Raw genomic sequence first — 21,486 nt, 5'->3', positions numbered from 1 at the left:
CATTGCGCATAGTCGATCCAAAATGGTCAAACTGTATCGATACACATCGAACTTTTTGGAATGGACGTCGCTTGTAGTTGTTTGAGAAAATGAAGATCAGTGGACTGTGTTCAATAGTGTCAAGTGGAAATCGGTGATTTTGTGCCTCTGAAGGTGTATTTGTTGCGGTAATAGGTAATCAGTCATTATAGTATCTTTGTCCTTCAAGGCTCACTGATGGTTAATGTGGAGTTTGGGAACGATACAATCATTACTCTAGTGAGGTTGCTTTCTAAGTGATGCCTTAACTTGAGTAATCGCTTTTTTACATGCATTTACATTTATTGAACGCAATTGTACAGTTAGACTTCATTGAACCACACGAATGATTAAGTGTTTCTCTATTGCAAACTACCTGTGAAGTTTGATCTCTGCGGGAATAACATTTATTTTACATAATTAACGATAGCCCTAGATTAAGAACCATTGTAGAACCCTAATAGCCCTTCAGGTAGCGGTGAGGTATTAGTTATGATTTTTATTCGTCTTGTCCCTTTCCTGATGCTTGTATAATGCTATTCGTTGTACGGGCCTGTTGGGAAGACTACGGATAAGTTCACTGTAGTAATTTTCAGATGCTATTTTTAAAAATTAAATTATCTCATTATTAAGTGCCAAACTGCAGAATAATTGCGAAGTGGTGTAGACCATGGAAACGAAAGTGAAATTATTGAGCACTTATATTCGACCAGGAATGGAGGAGCCAAGTGTACGTGTAACCACAGCTGAGGACTTGAGAATACCTCCAACTCCAGACAGTCCATCATTGATAAGAAGTACTATGAGTACACCAAAATCACCATCCGAGTCGTCCGATGATTGTGATACTCCAGAATTAAAATGTGCCATTTGCTTGGGACGCCTGAGAAACAAATCTCTCATAGACTCCTGCTTTCACGAATTCTGCTTCGAGTGCCTCGTAGAATGGTCCAAGGTAATTACCGGTTTTGGGTATATTACTCTACTGGAGTGAATTCTTGATTTTGAATGTGCGGGGTCTGTAGTACAATTAATCTTGGAATTTTGAATCTTCGTTTTTCCAATGCTGAAAGAAATGCTCCCTGAATTGAACTATCGCTTTTCACCCGTCTAACTTTTACTATTCCTTTTGCTAATCGAAACTGTTAAACAGTGGATATATCCTATGTGGTTTACTCTCAAAGAGTTTGAGAAAATCTTATGTACTGAATCACAATGTTACCTTTCTAAGTCTATGTATACGTACCACAATTTTTTCATTTTAGACCCGTTTCTGTTACTATTCGTCTCTTAAATTGTTTTTGTGCCACAGTTGTCTGCGTTTTCGTAATATCTTGTATTGTGTTTATTTAATTAACCATTTAGTTTGTTGAGCTTATTGATGATTTAAGGCAATGCTTATTTTTAGGTGAAACCTGAATGTCCTCTGTGTAAAACTAAATTCGAGTATATTATCCATAATGTTAAATCAAATGATGACTATGAGAAGTATCATTGTCAAAATAATCAGCAGGACACAGATCTGCAAATACCGTGGATGGAAGATCCTAACAGAAGTTTCCGTTACAGGTTTGTGACATTGATACACACATTGGTTTGTAACACTGCTTCTTTGAGTGTGTATCATATCTTTCATGTTTTGTGAATTATTGCTTGAGAGCTATAATTATCCTCTCTGGGCGTATATAATTATGTATTGACCATTATGCCTCCCATCATTCTTATTTGAATGAATTGTCTTAGTATTCAATTTACTTAAAATTTGACGAGAAAGCAATTGTTTACTTCAGTAAATTTGTTCACTCTGGGATCATGCAAAGAAATGTTAAAATACTCAAAAATTAATATAAATATCAGCTACGTAAATCAGAACAGGGTTAGAAAAACTACAGCATCATTTTTCAGCATATGTAGCCATGTTACTTTTTCTTTCCATTTAAGTCCACTAGTTCGCACACGTTGGGTGGTTACACGGTGCATTTTGGCTTTCATTCTCGCGTTCATACATTTACCCATACATGTTAATGTATCGTGTAACCAGGCCTTAAGAAAAGTAGTGAGTAATCTTTTTCTTAGACTTATTTGAGAATGAAGACTCAAAAAAATTAAAATAATAATAAAGTAAAATGATAGGTACTTTAAATACAGCGCTGTGCCCAAACGCATTTAATGCCTTAGCTTCATTTTTTTAACAGAATGGGTGAATATTGGAGGAGTAACCCAACCAATGACTATCCCCTCTTAAGGCCTGTTTACACGGTACATGTTCAGTACGAGTTAATGTCTAAATGCATGAACACAAAAATGCATCTTGTAACCTCCCAGATTGTGCGAATGCTTGAACAGAAAATAGAACCTGTTCTAATTTGGTTCATGCATTTTTATATTGTTCTTTTCATGTCCACCAAAATCATTCATCCATTCACACATTAATTCATACTTGATAATGTGTTAATATATCGTGTAAGCAGGCTTTTAAATCCTCTAAAACAAAGTGATCTATGCTCATAAGACTGAGAGATTCTATTTATCCTTTAATCATTCTTTCGGTCATCAGACTTTCGTAATTTTTTTAAATATTTAATTTTATATTAATATTTGAAAGTAGGCCTCTGTATGAAAAAATGGGAAAACGACAAACTAATTGTTGCATTGCAGAGAAAAATTTCCTCGCAGAAAAAGTAAATTGTACGTATGATTGTTTGTAATTTTTACTTGGGTTTCTGTTTTTTGTATCCTGCCCTTGAGAAACTTAGTTTTAGTGGGGAGGATTAGGAGAGGGCAATTAGGGCTGTTTTAGGGGACAGGCCAAGGAAGCAATAGGCAGATGAGTGGTCAATATGTCAATGGTTGATGAATAATAAATGGTCAATGGAACTATGGATAATTTAAGCTCGTCTTTAATGTGTGTACATTTTTAAGTAAAACAATTTTGTTTTTTTGCACCTGAAAAAATGCCATCAACTTCATTATGGAGGAAATGGGACTCAAGTGAAGAATTAAAAAAAGTGAATGTGAAAATGTATTTATTAGGAATTGTCTCTTCTTCTATGTGTTTATATTTTGTACCTGTATGAATCAAACTTTATGCATTAATGGATGGTTTGCTTCACAAATTTTATGCAGTTCTTAATTCTTAGCAAATTTTACATCCCAATGCGTATATGAATGTGTATAGGATTGCCTAGAGGCATACTATCTCCATAAAGAAATAGATCTTGGGCATGTTTTTCAATTGAAGTAACTGCCAAATAATTTTAACTTAAAAATGAGCATGTTTTTGTGGTTCCTGTAGGACTACTATGACACCACAACTTCAGGAGAGGTTGGCTGTTCAGCATATTGTGGCTATCCGAGAACGAAGCTCTGGCATTACTGCAAGGCCAAGATCAAGGTGGTATCACAGGAGGCCACAGAATATTCCTGAATTTCGTAGCCGTGTCTACCGGGAGAACTTATGGGTTCAGCCCCTCAGTGATGTTACCAACAGGTTCAGGGAATGCAGTCCTTCGTTTTACAGGTGCTAATTCTTTTCTTCATTCTTATCATTTGCTGCATATTTTTAATCCTTTTTCTTCCAGTGGTCTGATAAAGGGGCACTCAATAGTAGTGCAAAATCTACTATGGGCTGAATTATCAGCCCAGCTTTTTACAATAATAACTATTGAATTGTTTTTATAAGTATATATTGAAACATCCATGGGTTTTCGTTGTCGATTCAGCTTTCCATGCGGTACTGAGTAGCGTCCATTTTTTTAGTAAACAATCCTCCTAGTCTCCCATAAACAACCGCCAAGAAAAAAAATATTTTTTCAAACTAAAACAGTAATTTTATTTCTCTTAATCAATCAGTGAATCCAATTTTAGTGAAACCACTACAGGAATGAAAATGTCAAATGTATTGCACTAATAGGGTAGTTTCCTTCATCAAAGAAAACAAAAGGCATTGATGGCGATTCGTTACCCACCATTAGTGTATTCATAATACACAAATTATTTGGTTTTTGAAATACCGGTTTAGACGAATGGCAAGGGTCAAATTTTAACCTCATTTGAAAAAGGCCAGATTGGCGCCCATGCGATTCCACTCCACGTGACGTCACAGGGACCTAGTTTCTACACGAGAGGATAGGAGTTATGCATCGTCAGAGGCTACCAATGCATGCATGAGGCACAGAGCTCAGGGAAACATGTCTTAATAATCACCTATTAAAACTGGCTAAGGTCGGAAAGTTTTCTTCGCTTGATAAGGTATTAATAAACCTTTTTTAAGCCATGCGCTACCAGACAGGAAGGTACTCAGCTACCTGTTAGCATCCTGCGTCCTATCAGCGCTCAGAGCCTCGATCAAGGTCACCTACCAGGCGGGAGGGGGAACCAGAAATACGTCACACGGAGAGATTTCCTTACCCGTCGCGTTTTCGCGCGCTTGAAATTTTTCACTTTTCATTTGATCGCGAAAAATAGATATCGTCATTTAAAAATCTAAAATCGTGAAATACGTACTCCAGGAGTAATAATCTTTCGATTTAGGCAATAAAAAAATAATAGGAAACCACCCTATTCCTAGATACCAGTGATTCATGTTACAGCACAGTTCTTGTGAAACCTTTTTTGCACAGTTCTGATCAAACTGTCTTCGCCACACTAGTCTGTCTTCAGTATACATTACTAGCTGGCACAATTGATATTTATCCTAATATATTCTATGCTATTTTTAATTACAATTCACTGGCTATCAAGATGTTCTTTTTTTGGAAAATTTTATTTACCACATTTGCTTGAATCTAAGAGGTACACGATTTCAATAGGACCCTCCTTTTTTGGAACTCTACAAGGGTTTTTATTGATTATTGGAAACCAGAGTCATGTGTTAAGGGTAACTTTCTTTTAAAAACTTGTCTTAATCTCTAGATCCGTAATATTTCCCAGCAAGTGCCACTGCAGCAGGCAACACTACAAGTAGACATGTTATACAATCATAGTTTTTGGTTTCCTTTTGCTATTATTCCAAAACTTAAGGTGACTTCCCTCTCGAGTATGATTGCTTATTAGAACAAAAGGCTCAAATTTCTGGATTAAGTTTGATTACTTAGTGGATCAGCTGCTGTGTCAATCTGAGATGTCAGCTTTTTTGCATGTCCATATTTTTTTGTTGCTGTAAAACCTAGGGTGGATGTAAACTCACAGTAAAACTGCTACTAAATCAAAATGAATATAAAGCACTTCGTTTGCTTGAATTTCTAGCATCAAGAACACTGTGAGAAGACGACAAAGTGCCTATGTGAAATCTTTTGTCGCCGGAAAAAGTTATTATCTAAAAATTCTAATAAAGTCTAATAATAAAAAAAAAGTTAATATCTGACTCGTAGGTAATCAATGTTATGTAATTTATGTTTATAAAATATTGTTTCTGAAGTCCCTACCTATTCTCATGAGATAATTTGGAGAAAAAAGAAACATCTACACATTTCTAAGTTAAGCTTAAGATAAAGCAGGTGAATTCGCTAACACAAGAGAAGTGCACCAGGAGAATAATTGGCTGTTGCCGAATCTTTCCCTGCTGCCAAAGGATGGAGGATATGTTTCAATTTTGCTTGTGAACAAAAAATAAAATGAGCTAAATTATGGTTCAGGTATTCTTAACATTTGTCGCTTGTTGTAAAGCTATCTTGCGACAAACTCTAGTATCCATAATTTAGTGTATGCAACACACAATTGAAGTCGAGAAATTTGCATCTCTTGGTGAGACTTTTATGAAGGATTTGGGATCAAGTTAATGCAAACGCAGTATGTACATTTATAAGCACTAATTTTCTAAACTTAATGTTAAAAATTGCTTAATTAAAAGCTTCGAAAGCCGGAGCTGACCTTTCTTTGTTGGATTCCTTATCTTTGAACCTCGGGAAAATGTATCAGTTGAAAAAGTAAATTTTAAGGAAATTCAGTCTGAACCACAGTAAATTTAACTAAACTGAGGAAGTGTGCTTTAAAGATTTCTTTTTATAATAAAATACCTATATTACTGAGGGCAAGTTCCAGAAGGCTTCAGCGATTTTTTTACCTCATTGCATTCTGAATTTCAACCGGTACCGGTCCTCAATGGAAATTTCCTAATTTTTATACAAATGAAGTTTAATGTAACCCTTGCATGCATGCAGCCAATATTTAATAAACAAAATTGGTGATGTTGTTATATTTCTCTCCATCCAGGGAAAATCCAGCTCAAGTGTACCGCCTCGTTAGATGGCTACAACGTGAATTGTTGGTGCTGCTTCCACTCAACTGCCCTCACCGAACCTTCGTCATGCAGACCATAATTAACAATGTTTTTCAACACCCTATCAGATCGCCCTTCTTCTCCACTCAGTTGCAGCCATATTTGGGTGCCAACACAAGGCATTTCATCCATGAGTTTGCAGAGTATGCTCGTTCTCCGTTTGACATGGGAGGTCACGACAGGGCGGCCACCTACTTGCCCCACGGACCAGCGGCAATTGAAGAAGTTGTGCTTAACTCTCCAACAAATTCTGAAGTATCCGATGCCAATTTGGATGACCTGCTCAACTCTTCCGGTAGTGACATTGAAATTATTGAAAGTGGTGCCCCTCCCCCTGCTCCAGTGGCTGGCCCATCAGGCGTAAGGAGGCCTCGGGCACCACGAGTGAAGATGAACAAGCGTGCAAACCCCATCTTGCCCCTGAGCAATGAGGAAACTCATGAGATTATCAGCTCCTCCTCTTCATCCGATGAATGTGAGGTAATAGGGACTTTCAAGCCACCAACGCCCGAGGTCATAGACATCTTGTCGGACGATGATGAGGGATCACCACGTTCTTCCCCTCCCAATGGTAATGGAGCACAGCAAAGGTTCATGGATCACCCTGAGGAGACGGTTGACCTTCACTCAGAGCAGACCCCAGATGTAACTAACCCTGGTTATCTTGATATGAGTGCAGATCGTCCTCGACTGATAGTGAAGATTGAGTCGGGAAGGATCAAGAGGAAGGCAAAGAAGAAACGACGACGCAGGGACTCGAGCAGCTCTTGGGGAAGGAGTAGTTCAGAATCTTCGGAAAGGGGTGGCTGGTCAGGGGCTAGATCTAAGTGGAAATGGAGTGACAGTGATAGCAATTACGACCCTGGGGGTGAGAGCCGTGGGCGCATACCAAGCGTGGTCGTGCCTCAGCCAAGCTTCAAGATTAAACCCAGTTCCTCCTCGAGGTTAGTTGTGGAGGAGGTGGTCAAGGATGAAGGAAACGGTGAGCGAGAAAGTGATGATGGGAGGAGAGAGCACGGACGAGAGCGGTGTCGCAAGCGGAAAAAGAGTAAACATTCCAAGAAGCACAAGAGGAGCCATAGGGCTGCTGGCGAAGACGAGGACTGGGGCGAAGGAACGAGTGGGAGTGGTGGGGGCCGGCGCTGCAAGATGTGCCGACACAAGCGTTGCCGTTGCAACCATGGTGCCTTGCTTAGCTCGCACAAGAGGATCAAGAACCACCACAGAGAGACGACCGAAGAGAGGGAGTCTGCTTCCGGCTCTTCTCGCTCGAGGAGTAAGTCAAAGAGACACTCAAAATTCAAATACAGTGACAGCAAATGTTCAGACTCTAGTGGTGAGTGAGCTCTCTGATGTATCTTGATTCCACTCCATCTCATGATTGGTTTTTAGTGTGGTCGATATGTTTATTTAATTTCTGGGTCGAGGAGTGATGCATTTAAGGGAGTGAAATTGCTGGCTTATGCAACTTTGTAAATAATAATGAATTTTTTGTTTATCTTGGTTTAGTGATTATAGTGGATATTAATGGAATTCTAAGGCAAATAAATGTTTTTTGACCTCTTTAACAAAAACAAATGAGTACAAATATTTATTAACTTATGCTGTACATTCAAGATCACCTTATTCATGCAAAATGTATTCCTTCCAGATTAAAGGCATGTAATAACCTGCAAAAGAAAGAAAAAAATACCTCAAAATAGAAAAACTGCACATTAACCTGAAAATATGCATTTATCAAAGTTGAACCAAATTAAGTTACACCTGATCCATAGCCCTGTATTCCATATAATGTATGAACCACTAGGAATGAGGGGCTTTATGTTGAATTATGCATCAGGAAATTACACTTATTTGAAATGGTTCAGTACTCAAATGAACATAGTGCATATACATATTATGTCAACCAATCACACTGGCAGCAGACCAAGGGATTCAGTCAACTGTCATGATATCACCAGCACTTCAAATTTAAGATGATATAATTGATAAGTAAAATATAAATCAGTAGGAGCTCTGAAATCTTACGCTCTGTCTACCATATTTTAACTACTGTAGGGATTTATTTACAGTGAGCAGTAATTGACATGATTGACTAGATGTTTGTGTTTGCAACCTGATGGAGGAAGCGTTACCTTACATAGAGTCGATAACGATCCTCAAAGGAAGAATGACGAGAACAGCAGATGGTTGGAATGATGAAACATTCTTTGAATGACAACAGGTAAGTAGTATAATGTTTACCAGGGTTATCATCATAACTATGAATGGATCAGTTCTACTTCTTTTCTGTTCCGGTTTGGTTCTTGGCTTTAGATCCAGGTGTTTATTTACCACTCTAAATGGTAAAGAATTCAATTCTCAAGATTAAAGAAGTTTTTATCCCATAAGTATGTAAATGTAGAACAATGATAATTGCATCGTTGAGAGTTTCTTTTTTCTAATGCTGAAAGTATCTTAAGAGAATCACAGCCATTGAGAAGAAAAATTATAATACCATTCTTGACCAATGCCAATCAGACCTATAGTTGAAATGATAACTCAAGAGTGTAAAAAAATTTCATATGTTATTAGGATAGCCTGTAACCTTGATCTGTTTTCTAAGAAAGGTGGTGGGAAGTATGAGCAGTGAGGGAATTTGGAGGGAGAAGGGTGGCACGTTAGGATAGGTAGGGGTAAAGCTCACTCCAGACTAAGCCACAATGAGGTACATATATGAATTAATGCTCAAATTCGAGGTTGGGGCAAATTTCTTCCCAAAGCTACATAACTACCAAGGTGTTTGGCTGGGGGTTACCTAAAAATTAACCTGAGATTAGAACTTACAAGGGGAGACCACGAAAGTTGCTCCGCCTTTTTCGATGCCGTATTTTTTATGGCCTTCGGAATGGTGAACACATCCCTGAACTAGTAGTGGTTCCGTTGAATGGGCCTTAGCTTGGCTGTAATTAATTAATTTTCATGCGGTACTTTTCACAATCCCAATATAGTCCCATGATATCACTTACATCACAAGTGGTTCGGGTGGGGTAGTGGTTAGCGTATACAGCTACCACCCGGTGGACCAGGGTTCAAGGCTCCGTAATGACTTTTTATTTTCTTGCCTCCAATGTGATCATACGGCGTCAACTTTTTTATTAATTTTAATTGCGACAAGCATAGACATGAGACTATTTTTTTATCACCATAATGGCGTTAGGTATTTAAGCAGTGTCATTTCAAACACGGAGGTACGACGACTACACTAGCATGGGGTTGGTGTGCGCCAAATTGTTAATTTTTTCATTGCTTATACTGATCAACTTCCACATTAAAAATGGAAACCACTCTTGCTAGAGCACATGCCATTAAAGGCTCGCGGCGACCAACAACATCCGTACAGACATAATTAATAAGAACAAAAAACGATTATAAAATGCCATATTTCTCGAACACTTGTAACTCACTTTACTCCAAAGGGAGTTTACTTACACAGTACCTATGTGCTAAAATAACCATTCCGAAATATAATTTCCATTAATAAATAGGATGAAATAAAAGTTTATGACCCTGGACCGGACGTGGTAGCGTATAAAATACGTCAATCTTCGAAAGCCAAGGATTTCAACATCGTACGTACATTCTGGGCTAGAATGGTCTCGTGTATTCCTACAATATACTTTGACTGTCTATATTGCGAGTTTTCAAAGTTCGAGGTATTGTAGCTAATTTTTTTTAGATCAGCAAGAGGAACCCGTCACACGTGGAGTATAAATTACGCCGGGAGACCGGCCGTATACCACCTCTGTACCTTTATATCTGTATCGCCTATACATGTACAAGATTTTACTAATTTCTACAAGTAAAGATTAATTTTAACAAAAATCGAGTATTATCATATATGCACATAACATAGGCAAAGTACTCCATTCGCCCGGTTGTGATGCAATAACAATCGCGCCCGCTAGAGGGTTAAAAGCAACAATTACACCAAATGTGTCTTGTGCTCGCCGCTTCCCAAAATCTTCCGTAGCCCTTCCAATATAATAACAAGAAATGCACCAACAAATGCCATTTCTACCAAAAAAGCCACTGTTTTAGCCCCCCGTTAATCTTTCGCCATGTTTTTGAGTAGAAAGTGGAGCCTTCACTTCTCCGCGTTGAAAATGACACTGCTTAAATACCTAAACGTCATTATGGCGATAAAAAAAATAGTCTCATGTCTATGCTTGTCGCAATTAAAATTAATAAAAAAGTTGACGCCGTATGATCACAATGGAGGCAAGAAAATAAAAGGTCATTACGGAGCCTTGAACCCTGGTCCACCGGGTGGTAGCTGTATACGCTAACCACTACCCCACCCGAACCACTTGTGATGTAAGTGATATCATGGGACTATATTGGGATTGTGAAAAGTACCGCATGAAAATTAATTAATTACAGCCAAACTAAGGCCCATTCAACGGAACCACTACTAGTTCAGGGATGTGTTCACCATTCCGAAGGCCATAAAAAATACGGCATCGAAAAAGGCGGAGCAACTTTTGTGGTCTCCCCTTGTTAGACCCTAATGCCAGTAGTCCAATGCTCGACCCACTCCAGGGAATCACATGGCTCGGAGACATTTAACCTAAGTTTTAATTGAACATGGAGCCTATGTTAGCTTAGATCATCAGTCTATATGTGCCTAAAACCCCTAAATTTATCATTCTTTTCATCAAGTACAAATACTGTAAATGTATGTATTCATGTACCACAAGTTCGAGAAACCAAGTCAATAATTTAAATTCAGAGCAGAGGTCTTGCTAATGGTATTTAAGGTTGAAGTCGGAGAGTTGTGGTTTTCCCTGCTTTAAGCATAAAAGATACTTATTGCTGGTAGTTTCTTAGGGGGCCATCCATTAATTACATGTGGCATTTAGGGGGTCAAGCCGATTCTCACATAACCTCACGTGGAGGAGAGGGGGGGGGGGTCCTGGCAAATATCATGTATGTAATATTTTTCCCCAAGAAACAGTGTAAAATTGTGTTCCTAGTATTCTTAAAAAATAGTCTTAATCTTGAGTCTTAACTAATTTTAAATAAAAATGATTTTAAAAATTGTTTTTTAAACAAATCCAACATATTGAAGCATAGATTAATGTATTTACAATGAAAATATGCATTTTGAACAATCTCACGCAAGATTAGAGGGTTGGAGTTGAGCCAAATTTATTTTTATTTTTTACTTGATTTTATTCCCAAATACAGCTCTCATAGGCCATTTTATATCAGGGTATTCAACAAATTTAACAATTAAACGTACACGAAAAACCATGCCCTGAATAGGAGAAACTTACTCTGGCGGGACTCAAACCTGCAACTACATGTTTGGCAGCCAAGGACTTTACCTCCACCACCACTGAGGCCGACTAAATCTCACGATATCTCACCAACGGGGAAGAGGGGGTCTCCAATAATCACCAAAATAATGGAAACCCCCTAATCTGTCAATCAGTCTTTCCATAAGAGCATAATTTCCCTAAAAACTGTGTTCTTTTTCCCCACAAAACAGAGCATTATTAGCTTCCCCGGCAATGGAGTGGACGGTACCAAAAGTGAGGAGGAGGGGGTGTACAAAAATCACCTAAATAATGGACAACCCCTAATCTGTCACTCAGTCTTTCCATAAGAGCATAATTTCCCTAAAAACTGTGTTTTTTTCCCCACAAAATAGAGCATTATTAGCTTCCCCAACAATGGAGTGGACGGTACCAAAAGTGAGGTGTGTTTATGAGGATGCATTATCCTCACAAACACACTTATGGGCTCTACCTTTTTTTGGGACACATTTTATTCAAACGTTAGGGCAAAAGTTTCAAATTGTGTATACAGGAAAATGTTGACCTGGATCCAATTTATTTTATCGACAGTGCAGTATTCTTAACTTATCATCAGAGTTGCAAGCAAGCTAACATCATGATGTGAGGAACCAGGGGCTGGGTGTTCAGGCATCAATGTTAACGATATAAAAAAATGCAAATAAAATATTACAATAAAGATTAACAAAGCTTAGTTTCTAAATGACATCTTAAATGATCTGAATATTTTCATCTGGTCGTTTCAAAACCACATACCACACCAAAAACAAGAAAAGTTCATGGAAGTACCTTAAGTGCAAGCAAAGTCTCTATTCCATATCCAAAGCTAAACTTCGACCACTGCTGATTCAATTAGCACTCAGATTTAACAGAATAAATGATGAACATTTGACAAAAAATATGAGAATACATATGTCAAGAGTTTCCCAATTCCTAAGTAAAATTTCTGGACTTTCCTCTGTCCAATGACAGGTACCACATATGTATATGAAGTGGACAAGGACATTGATTCTGCAAGTGTTTCCAAATGCTTCAAGGTAGAAATTATGATGCAACGGTAACAATTACCTCTGGTGAAAAGACACTTAACATACTGCACAAAGCCACGAGGCAGGTATATATTATGGTGAGGCAACCAACAGCATAGGACAGAGGCCCCATGAAGGAAGCCTCGCATTGAGATTAGCCTGCTCTCAACAAAATGTATCACGGGGATCACAGCTTAATGTCTCATCCACAGGATGTTATGCTGTACTTGAAGTGCCATCCATGAAACAACACAAATTCGGCGGTTTTTGAATCACCTACACCACCACAGTGATTTGAACATGGGCCATAGGGAGGAAGCCAGAATATAAAACACATTTTTTAGGCTTCTATTACTACTAACTCATAATGAAAAATAGAAATAAAATCACTATGTTAAGTTTCACATAAATTTCTTTCACCAACCTACACTTCAATTAAAAATCCATCATTAATAGGGTAGTTTCCTTAATCAAAGAAAACGAAAGGCATTGATTCCGATTTGTCACCCAACATTTGTGTATTCATAATATACAAATTATTTGGTTTTATGAATCCCAGTTTAGACGAATGTTAATGGTCAATTTTAACCTCACTTGAAAAAGGCCAGATTGGCGCCCATGTGATGCCACTCCACATGACGTCACAGGGACCTAGATTCTATTCGAGTAGTCAGGAGTTTTACATCGTCTGAGATTACCAATGCATGCATGAGACACAGAGCTCAGGGAAATATTTCTTAATGATCACCTATTAAAATTGCCTAAGGTCGGAAAGTTTTCTTCGTTTGATAGGGTATTAATAATCCTTATTTAAGCCAAGTGCTACCTGCTAGAAGCCTGCATCAAATCGGCGCTAATAGCCTCGCACCAAGGTGGCCTCACACAGTGGAAGCTGGAACCAGAATGACGTCAGATGGGCTTTTCCTAGCATTCATACTTAGCCGTCGCGTTTTTGCACGCTTGAAAATAATCACTTTTCATTTAATCGCGAAAAATAGATTTTGTCATTTAAAAATCTAAAAGTGAGAAATACGTACTCCAGGAGTAATTATCTTTCGATTTAGGCAATTTCAAAAAATAGGAAACCACCCCATTGTGTGATGTTGTAATTAAGGCAGCTTGCATGAAATACTGTCATCTTGAAAATGATATAATTGAAACCTATGTCAGTGAACTAAATTGACGTGAAACTTCACAGCACCATTTTATTTCTTTATGGCAAAGCCAGCACTAGCCACCAAAATGACCCACCCAATCCCTCAACAAAGCTACAATTAGTAGGAACCGTCACAATGTACTCACTTCATGATATCATCTATATCCAGGTGCCTAGCACGCTTTGTTTCAAATTCTTCCCTTACAAGAATAGAATCAACGAGTGCTTTGATGTCAAAATCCTCTGGAATCACCTGAAGAGAAAACAAATAAGATGAATGGAACATTGTCACTCCAATAGAGAAAATATAACACAGAAAAAAACCAGGCTCATTTCATGTGCACTTGAAATTTTATGATATTTCTCCAGATCAATATTGAGTACCATCCAATTATGGCAGATAATGAATCATCATCATCAGCCAACAATCAAGAAATTGGTTTTCTTTGTTCAACTCTCCTAAAGAGTCGAGTGTCGGTCGAAGTCAGTAGTTCATAAAAATTGGAGTACTCAGAGAACCACACTTCAAGGTGAGTAAATGTAATGAAATACATGAAAAACTGAAGGACTCACAATAGCAAGGTTATAGGGATGAAGTAACTTCACAGCACCATTTTATTTCTTTAAGTGAAGCCAGCACTACATTAGTCACCAAAATGACCCAAATGAAAAACTACATGTCTGAAGGAGCGACTCCTTTGACCACAGTACATCTAAAAGAACACATGCATACTACGGTATTAAAGGATTAGTAAATAGATACATTTAACAAAGGATAAGGCTTTTAAAAAAATCAAAAAAATACTGAGGCCCAAACTTTATTATGAAATCCAAAATAAGGTAAGAAATGAACAATGTAATAAGATACTACAGTCAAGACACCAGTCAAGCTAAGAATGGTTCTACAGTATCAAAAACCTTATCAAATAACATGGTCATCACTTTTAATTACAGGACGAATAAAATTGAATGTCTGTAACTAGTTTGATGCTAAGTGTCACGTCAATAGAAATAAACAGACTATGTTAGCTCAGATCAGGAAAGATCAATCAATGGATGGGGTCAGCACTGAATGAGTTATTGACCCTATATTGCACTACACAGAGGGTCTCTGAATAAACAACAATTACCTGATATTTAAATTTTCCCTTTTTCCAATTTGAAAGATATGAAAATCAAGAATGGCACTGTGCAGTCATTCATAAACACAATAAAAATCAGGCAGGATGATTTGGACAAACCTTGTGGGACATGATAACATAAAACATGATTAACGAACAGTCAGTACAGATCCATTGCTTCTATTCTCATCAATTTTCAGGATTTCAAAACCTTGAAAATGAAGCTAAAGGCACAAAAATCAGTGGAATGGAATAAATGTAGAATCTTGCCTAGGATTTTTTAAATCATGTTCAAAATAAAATTTTATTGACAAACGGTGTACATATATTCATAGCACCTCCGAAGAATAGCCATAATTCATATTCAGGGATTTTCTTTTTTGGTTATTGTTTATGATTCCTACATGAAATGAATGTTGCTGGGCCATTAACACATTCAGCGCGGAGTACGTCAATTGACGTGGTTCCGTCCAAGCCGAGATACGGAGCACGTCAATTGACGTGCTCTGCCGGTCAGGCCGGGAGCCCTTTCTCCACCTCCGTACGCGACTAATATCTACTTCCGAGTCTTCCGATTGTGTGCATGGCCTTCAGCAAGCTTCCCTCTTTCAACTCGTGTGCAGCGTTTGTAAATAGCAGTATTTGAACAGAAGTTATGGCGCGAAAACCTCTCTCCCTTTTTCTTTCTTATTTTATCGGCAAATTCTGACGACTTTCATGAAAATCGGGCCCGCATTGAATGTGCTAACCTTCCATCATATGAAGAAGAAAAAAATCTTTACAAGAAAGCCACAAAAAATGCCAAGAGGAGAAGGCACTTAAGTCTAATTAAATGGACTCTTCCTGACTTTAACCCAAATGTGGAGCAGTAAGTGAAAGGAGCAAAATGCAGCTGAAGATGTACCATTGTTTTAGAATTCAATGGAAGGATACAATGGTGTGATTATATCAAGGCTAAAAAAGTTACTCTACAATTACAGTTTATCCATGATAACAAGCAGTCGGTAAAATAATTGGAAAATTAAATAGCACTTGCACAAAACCCCAGTCAATGACTTCAGTTGACATATTTTGGCTTTGAAAATGAAAAGTGTGTCTACGTTTCTGCATAGAGTCAAGTAAAATATAGTAAAATATCAGGAAAAAGTAACGACCCCGCCAGGATTCCAACCTGGACTCTGTTGATTGCTAGTCAGACGCATTATCCATTGATCCAGAGGGCACATTCCTTTGTTTCAAAGAATTAAGTTGTTAAAATTTAGACTGGAGCTGATCGATAAATACAGATGCTAATTATAAGAAATGGTGGCTCATTCTGCCCCTGAAGAATTAGAAATAAAGTACAAATGCATTGTCATCTGGTTCTGTCCTGAAATGAAATTTTTTAAGTCGGTAGCTGTTAAATTTGACCAAATATTTTCCCTGGAGGGCCAAAGTAAGCAAACTGACAAGGAGGTGGCTTAATAAAAAGGTGGAAATAAGCTGAAGCTATACATCTACAAACTAGCAGAATACAAACAATAAAACAAATTAGGAAGAAAGAAGAAAACCTTGTTGTTTACTTCAGTGGATGGGGTAATTGCCATCAGTGAAAATTTCTATATTGCAGGAAACATTATTCTGATTTAGAACAAGTGTTAAAACTAGCATAATATGTAGCAGTTTAATACACATGTATGGAATAAATGAGAATGATTGCATTACAAATATGAAATGCTCCCAAGTCCAATGTTATAAATCAGGCAAAAACCAACAAGGACTCTTCCACCAAAGAGCTAGTAAATTGCTCTGCAATTTTGCCGAGTGAACCTGGTATGGTGAAAGGACAAAAAATTCCAGAGGCTGAAATTTGACTGGAGCTCAAATACTTGCTATGCCATAAATTTAGGACATTCAAATGACATGGCATTAATGGAGGATAAATAACAGTAGCAATTATTAGTACACATCACACAAAAATATACATATTAGAGCATGCACCCTTGAGTCTCAAAAACAATGAACCAGAATTGATCACGAATACAAGGCACTGGATCGTAAATAATGTTAGCAAGAAATTTTTTGCAATAGTTAAATATGTACCAATTGCACACCATTGAAGATGATTTCAACGCAACTAAACCATAAAATATAACAAACCTTATTAGTGACTGAACAATGCACTCTATAGTTCTTCTCCAGCATCATCATCACCGCCGTTTGCTTAAGAATGGCTGATAAGGTTTTGTTCTTCCGCACAAAAATCGTCCGAGTCAAGCCATCCCATTCACGGAAGTCAATAGGTGGAGGAGGATTGCGAGGCTCCAATCGTACGACGGAGGACTCGACCTTCGGAGGAGGCCTAAAATTATTTTTTCCAACCTGTACACGACGAAAAAACAGACCCAAGTATTATCCATCCGCAAACTATGATAACATATTTCAACTGAGAGTCATGGAAAAATCATAAGTCAGAACAGCATAAGAAATATCAATTCAAACAAGCATTAATTTCAAAGCAAACTCATACTCAAGAAGAAATGTCACAGAAACACAATCGAGAATAAATGTACGACCATACAGGAAAAGATCCTTTGGGTAAATGATCAAAGATCACTCAGGTTAGAAAGTAATTTTCAACTATAAAATGTGAAGGTCTTGATGAAAAATAAAAATTTCATTACCTTCATAAGTATGTCAACACGGGCAAGCAACTGAGTGTTTACAGACAGCCTGCAGTATAACTTGTCACCAGGCTTGGCCACAAGTCTTTGGGCGAATTCCCTTTGAAACATAAGGACTGCACACTTGAAAAATGGTCGATGAAGCAAGAGGCGAAATACTAATGGAGATGATATCTGATAAGGTATGTTTGCAACACAAACGTCGAAAAAGGGTAGTTCAGTTTTCAATACGTCTCCAACCATCACCTGCAATTTAGGTTGTAAGTGAGTACCTTGAACTCTTTTCAACAGTTCAGCAACCAACCTGTGAAACAAGGTAAATTATGATAAAGAAGATTATACAGTCATTAAAAATAATTTCAGATTGAATGAGCACTTGAGAATTATGTGAATGAAAATGAAATTATACATCGGCAAATAATAATTATGATTGTACTCGAGGTCGCAAATACTGTTAAAATCACCCACATAATCAAAAAAGAGAAAGAGAGAGAACTATTTGAAAAAGTTACCTGGTATCCACTTCACAGGCAATAACTTTTTTGGCTATTTCCAATAGTTTAACAGTTAAATTTCCTGTTCCAGGACCAATTTCCAAAACGACATCGGTTGATCTTATTGCAGCCTTGTCCACCATCCCCTGAATGATAAGGGGGTTTTTCAATATATGCTGCCCAAACTGTTTGTTAAATAATATCCCTTGCTTCGCAATTTCATTGTGAAGTCTTGCTTTCTTTTCACTTTTGACTTTCGGCATTGTCAACCTCGAAGCTAAACAAGGAAAATTTACATCAAATGACCATTACTTGTTTGGCACTTGAAAATATAAACAACACGTGGGATGACGCACTCCGACGGTCATTTGATTTTGATTGTAATTTTTCCCGGCGAAACATATATGGCAGCACAAGAAAGGGGCTTTATCAGCGGGGAATTCGAAATGTATTCGCATGTTTACGATATTCACAGAAGAGGAACGTTATGAATAATTTTAACGCAGATAAAATTTATGAAAAATTTTTCATGCATAAAATAACTTGATATTTATTATAAAATATGCCAGCTGTATCCTATGGATTATGCTCAAAAAGTGTGGTGAACGGATGTTTTCTATTTCATTGTCACTGCTTTGGCCTAATCCATAAGAGCTCAAAGAAAATTCAAAAATTCTCGGCGAAATGTATGCCTTGTGATTACGAGACACTTGATGGGAAATCATACAGCTTATACAGCTATATCCAGCACGGACATCTGCACTACTTTACTCCTAGGACTTAGGAGACAAACTTAAAAAGGCCTCAACTCCTACAAAGCTGAGCAGGCCTAAAAAGAGCCCTTTCAAAGGGCTTGGCGTGTATTCTAAGTGGAAAGTCAGACTCTGCTGCCCCCACTACTGACTCCCTAGAATTTCAGCTGATTAAAACAGATTCTTTCAAGCGGATATCCATTGTCACTAAAATGGACCATATTTGAACTCCCACTTACAATTAGAACAAAAAATTGGCAATCTTTGGCAGACACGAGGATAGAACACAGTATAAAATTACAGACCCAGAAAAGACAGCAACTGATCAACTTCCACCAGTTATAACAATGGCTTCATTACATCAATAGCAATTTCAGTGCAAAGTTGTCATTAATGATATCAATTTGAAATAATGAAGGGTATTCATTGAGTGTTACGATAGTATCTTTACGAAATAGGGAAATTTGGATATATCAAGTTTCTAGTCCATTTAGTGTGGAGCACATCAAGGCAGGGGCGCAGCTAGGAATTAAGGCTTGGGGTGAGGGTTTAGGTGCAACTAATACTGGGGCGTGTGGGGGTATGGAATATCCACCAGGATAAGCAGTACATGCGAGATTAATAAATTGCGGAATTTTAAGATAAATGGATCAAAATGGTGAGTTTTACGGCTTTATGAGGGATATTTTATTAATCCTTACACTATTCTATTAGTAATATCAATCCAATTAAGTAAAATAGATTAAACTTAAAAATTTCTCTGAGCTCTGGGGGGGTTTTATCCCCCAAACCCTCCCCCCCTCGCTGTGCCACTGCATCAAGGAACCAATGTTTTCTTGCTTTGATTTCATCTTAGGCACATATGAAGGGATGAATCCACATGGTACCATTTCGGCCACACACCATTGACTCCAAGAAGCCAAACTGCAGTATTAACACCTTGTTTCATTGAGTGCTGACCCTACCAAAAAATACTTGTGAGAAACTAAGCAACTTCTGCGATTGTAGAGTAATACATCATATGCTGATCAGTTAAGTTCAATCACCACTTAAATATATTGAAATGTATGTTCTACCGAATACATGGATTATGAAAATATAATGTGTTCAATGCATTTTCAAGAGCACTGAATCTTGTCCAAGTCTTCTATGAATAAGTTGCTCCAACCAAGGGGAGCAGGGGAGGCAGAATTGTGGGAGTGGGATATCTCTCCCTTTCATTGTGCCAGAAAAAAATACCGACTTACTGGTTTATTTCAAAGCTGCAGTGTGAACGGTGGTGAAATTCATATTGACTGCAGAGAGAAAAAATTACCCTCGAAATCGAACCACGGATCTTCGGTTTTCTGGGCCACTGCGCAGACAGCTACACTATCCAGGTTCTTAGATTCCTATGGCAATTTTATTGAGGTTCAATGGCAGTAGGTGTTAGGCCCTTGGAGCAAAAAAGAATTGCAACGTGAGGGAACATGGGATTCAAAAGAAGGACCACTGCAAGATGAACCCAGGCAGATCATTCCCTCTGTAACATGAACTAACATTCCTCCAGGTAAGTCTGGTTTTGCTAATGGTAGTCCATGTTGCCCAAAGGATGGCTCAGGATTCTTTCATCCTCTCTATTCTGTCCCAATATACTTATCCCAGAGTCATTGTCTGACTCATCATAGCTGCTGCGTTTCTTTTTTTTTCCTTTTCCTCCTGGGGTCTGGGATTGAAAGTCTTTGATTTATGGGTTTAGCTCTAAGAGCGCATCCTACCACAGGCGGATTTAGGGGGAGGCACAGAGGCACGTGCCCCCCCCCCCCCTGATGCTTAAAAAATAGGCAATATTTTTAATACAATAAAAAAATGTCTATTTTAATAAAACGGCTATAAATATTTATACATTAATAACTTAAATATTAAAATTAAGAGTATATTTTGCAGATAATTGTTGCTTGTAGTTTTTAAACCTAAATATTAGAAGACAGTTTGCTGTCTTCTCATCTTTGAAATTGTCAGACCCTGGTGCCCCCACCCCAGAAAAAATCCTGGATCCACCCTTGCATCCTACCCTAGGGCTGTAGCATAGCCAGGTTTTTGGAATGGGGGGTTAACCGGAGATGTCAGGGCCCTTACGGGATGTATGGAAAACGCCCCAGGGCAAAGGTCCACAGATTTCCGCGAAAATTTAGTTTTAATTTTTAATCTTAAAAACACAACTTTTAGGACTCAAAATCAGTAACTTTGTACAAGTATTTATTAAATAAAGTACCTATATTATATTTATTGAGGTCATCTCACTCGTTTTTGGCGCCTCTTTTAAAGGCTGAAGGGGGGTTGTAACCCAGAAACCCCTGTGGCTATGTCGCCTCCTTAGGGTACCAGTTCCTTTGTCAGTATTTATAGTGCATCTACAGAAAAATCTCTCGACTATTTTCCCATAGGATTACCTACTATTTCCCTAGACACAGTAAATCGGGTTTTGCTAGAGGTGGCCCATGTTGCCAAAATGACTGAGTGAGATTCTCCATTGTTTCCCTTCCATACCTATTTCTATCCTGGAGGCATCTTAGGGCTCCTTAAAGGCCGTTTTACACGGTACACGGAATTGCACAATCTGACGTACGTGTGAAGGCACAATCAAAATTGCGTT

At 38.0% G+C, this 21,486-nt stretch overlaps 2 protein-coding genes across 2 annotated transcripts; one reads left to right on the top strand and one right to left on the bottom strand.

Annotated features, from left to right (window-relative positions):
• Nucleotides 1–6: 6 nt before the first annotated feature.
• Nucleotides 7–7,859, top strand: LOC124157447 (E3 ubiquitin-protein ligase Topors-like). The gene is made up of 5 exons (XM_046532148.1): nt 7–174; nt 732–973; nt 1,427–1,587; nt 3,314–3,538; nt 6,232–7,859. Exons 2-5 carry the CDS (start codon nt 734–736, stop codon nt 7,640–7,642), a joined length of 2,037 nt encoding a protein of 678 aa, XP_046388104.1. The 5' UTR covers nt 7–174; nt 732–733; the 3' UTR covers nt 7,643–7,859.
• A 2-nt stretch (nt 7,860–7,861) lies between these two features.
• LOC124157448 (probable dimethyladenosine transferase) lies at nt 7,862–18,459 on the bottom strand. Its single transcript, XM_046532149.1, has 5 exons — nt 18,118–18,459; nt 17,606–17,909; nt 17,082–17,303; nt 13,968–14,074; nt 7,862–7,968 (listed from the first exon to the last, which is right to left on the bottom strand). Exons 1-5 carry the CDS (start codon nt 18,360–18,362, stop codon nt 7,926–7,928), a joined length of 921 nt encoding a protein of 306 aa, XP_046388105.1. The 5' UTR covers nt 18,363–18,459; the 3' UTR covers nt 7,862–7,925.
• Nucleotides 18,460–21,486: the final 3,027 nt, after the last annotated feature.

The sequence above is a fragment of the Ischnura elegans genome, chromosome 4 (assembly GCF_921293095.1).
Source record: "Ischnura elegans chromosome 4, ioIscEleg1.1, whole genome shotgun sequence".
In the NCBI taxonomy this organism is placed as follows: domain Eukaryota; kingdom Metazoa; phylum Arthropoda; class Insecta; order Odonata; family Coenagrionidae; genus Ischnura; species Ischnura elegans.
The sequence above is the reverse complement of the archived record's forward strand: the minus strand, read 5'-3'. Positions and strand labels throughout refer to the sequence as shown.

Excerpts from the sequence above, each read along its gene's own strand:
- LOC124157448 (XM_046532149.1), bottom strand. The coding sequence starts at position 18,362 with ATGCCGAAAGTCAAAAGTGAAAAGAAAGCAAGACTTCACAATGAAATT. Across the intron at positions 17,910-18,117 it reads GCCTGTGAAGTGGATACCAG|GTTGGTTGCTGAACTGTTGA; the intron begins GTAACTTTTTCA and ends CTTGTTTCACAG. Across the intron at positions 7,969-13,967 it reads GATATAGATGATATCATGAA|GTTATTACATGCCTTTAATC; the intron begins GTGAGTACATTG and ends TTTCTTTTGCAG.
- LOC124157447 (XM_046532148.1), top strand. The coding sequence starts at position 734 with ATGGAGGAGCCAAGTGTACGTGTAACCACAGCTGAGGACTTGAGAATA. Across the intron at positions 974-1,426 it reads GCCTCGTAGAATGGTCCAAG|GTGAAACCTGAATGTCCTCT; the intron begins GTAATTACCGGT and ends GCTTATTTTTAG. Across the intron at positions 1,588-3,313 it reads AACAGAAGTTTCCGTTACAG|GACTACTATGACACCACAAC; the intron begins GTTTGTGACATT and ends TGGTTCCTGTAG.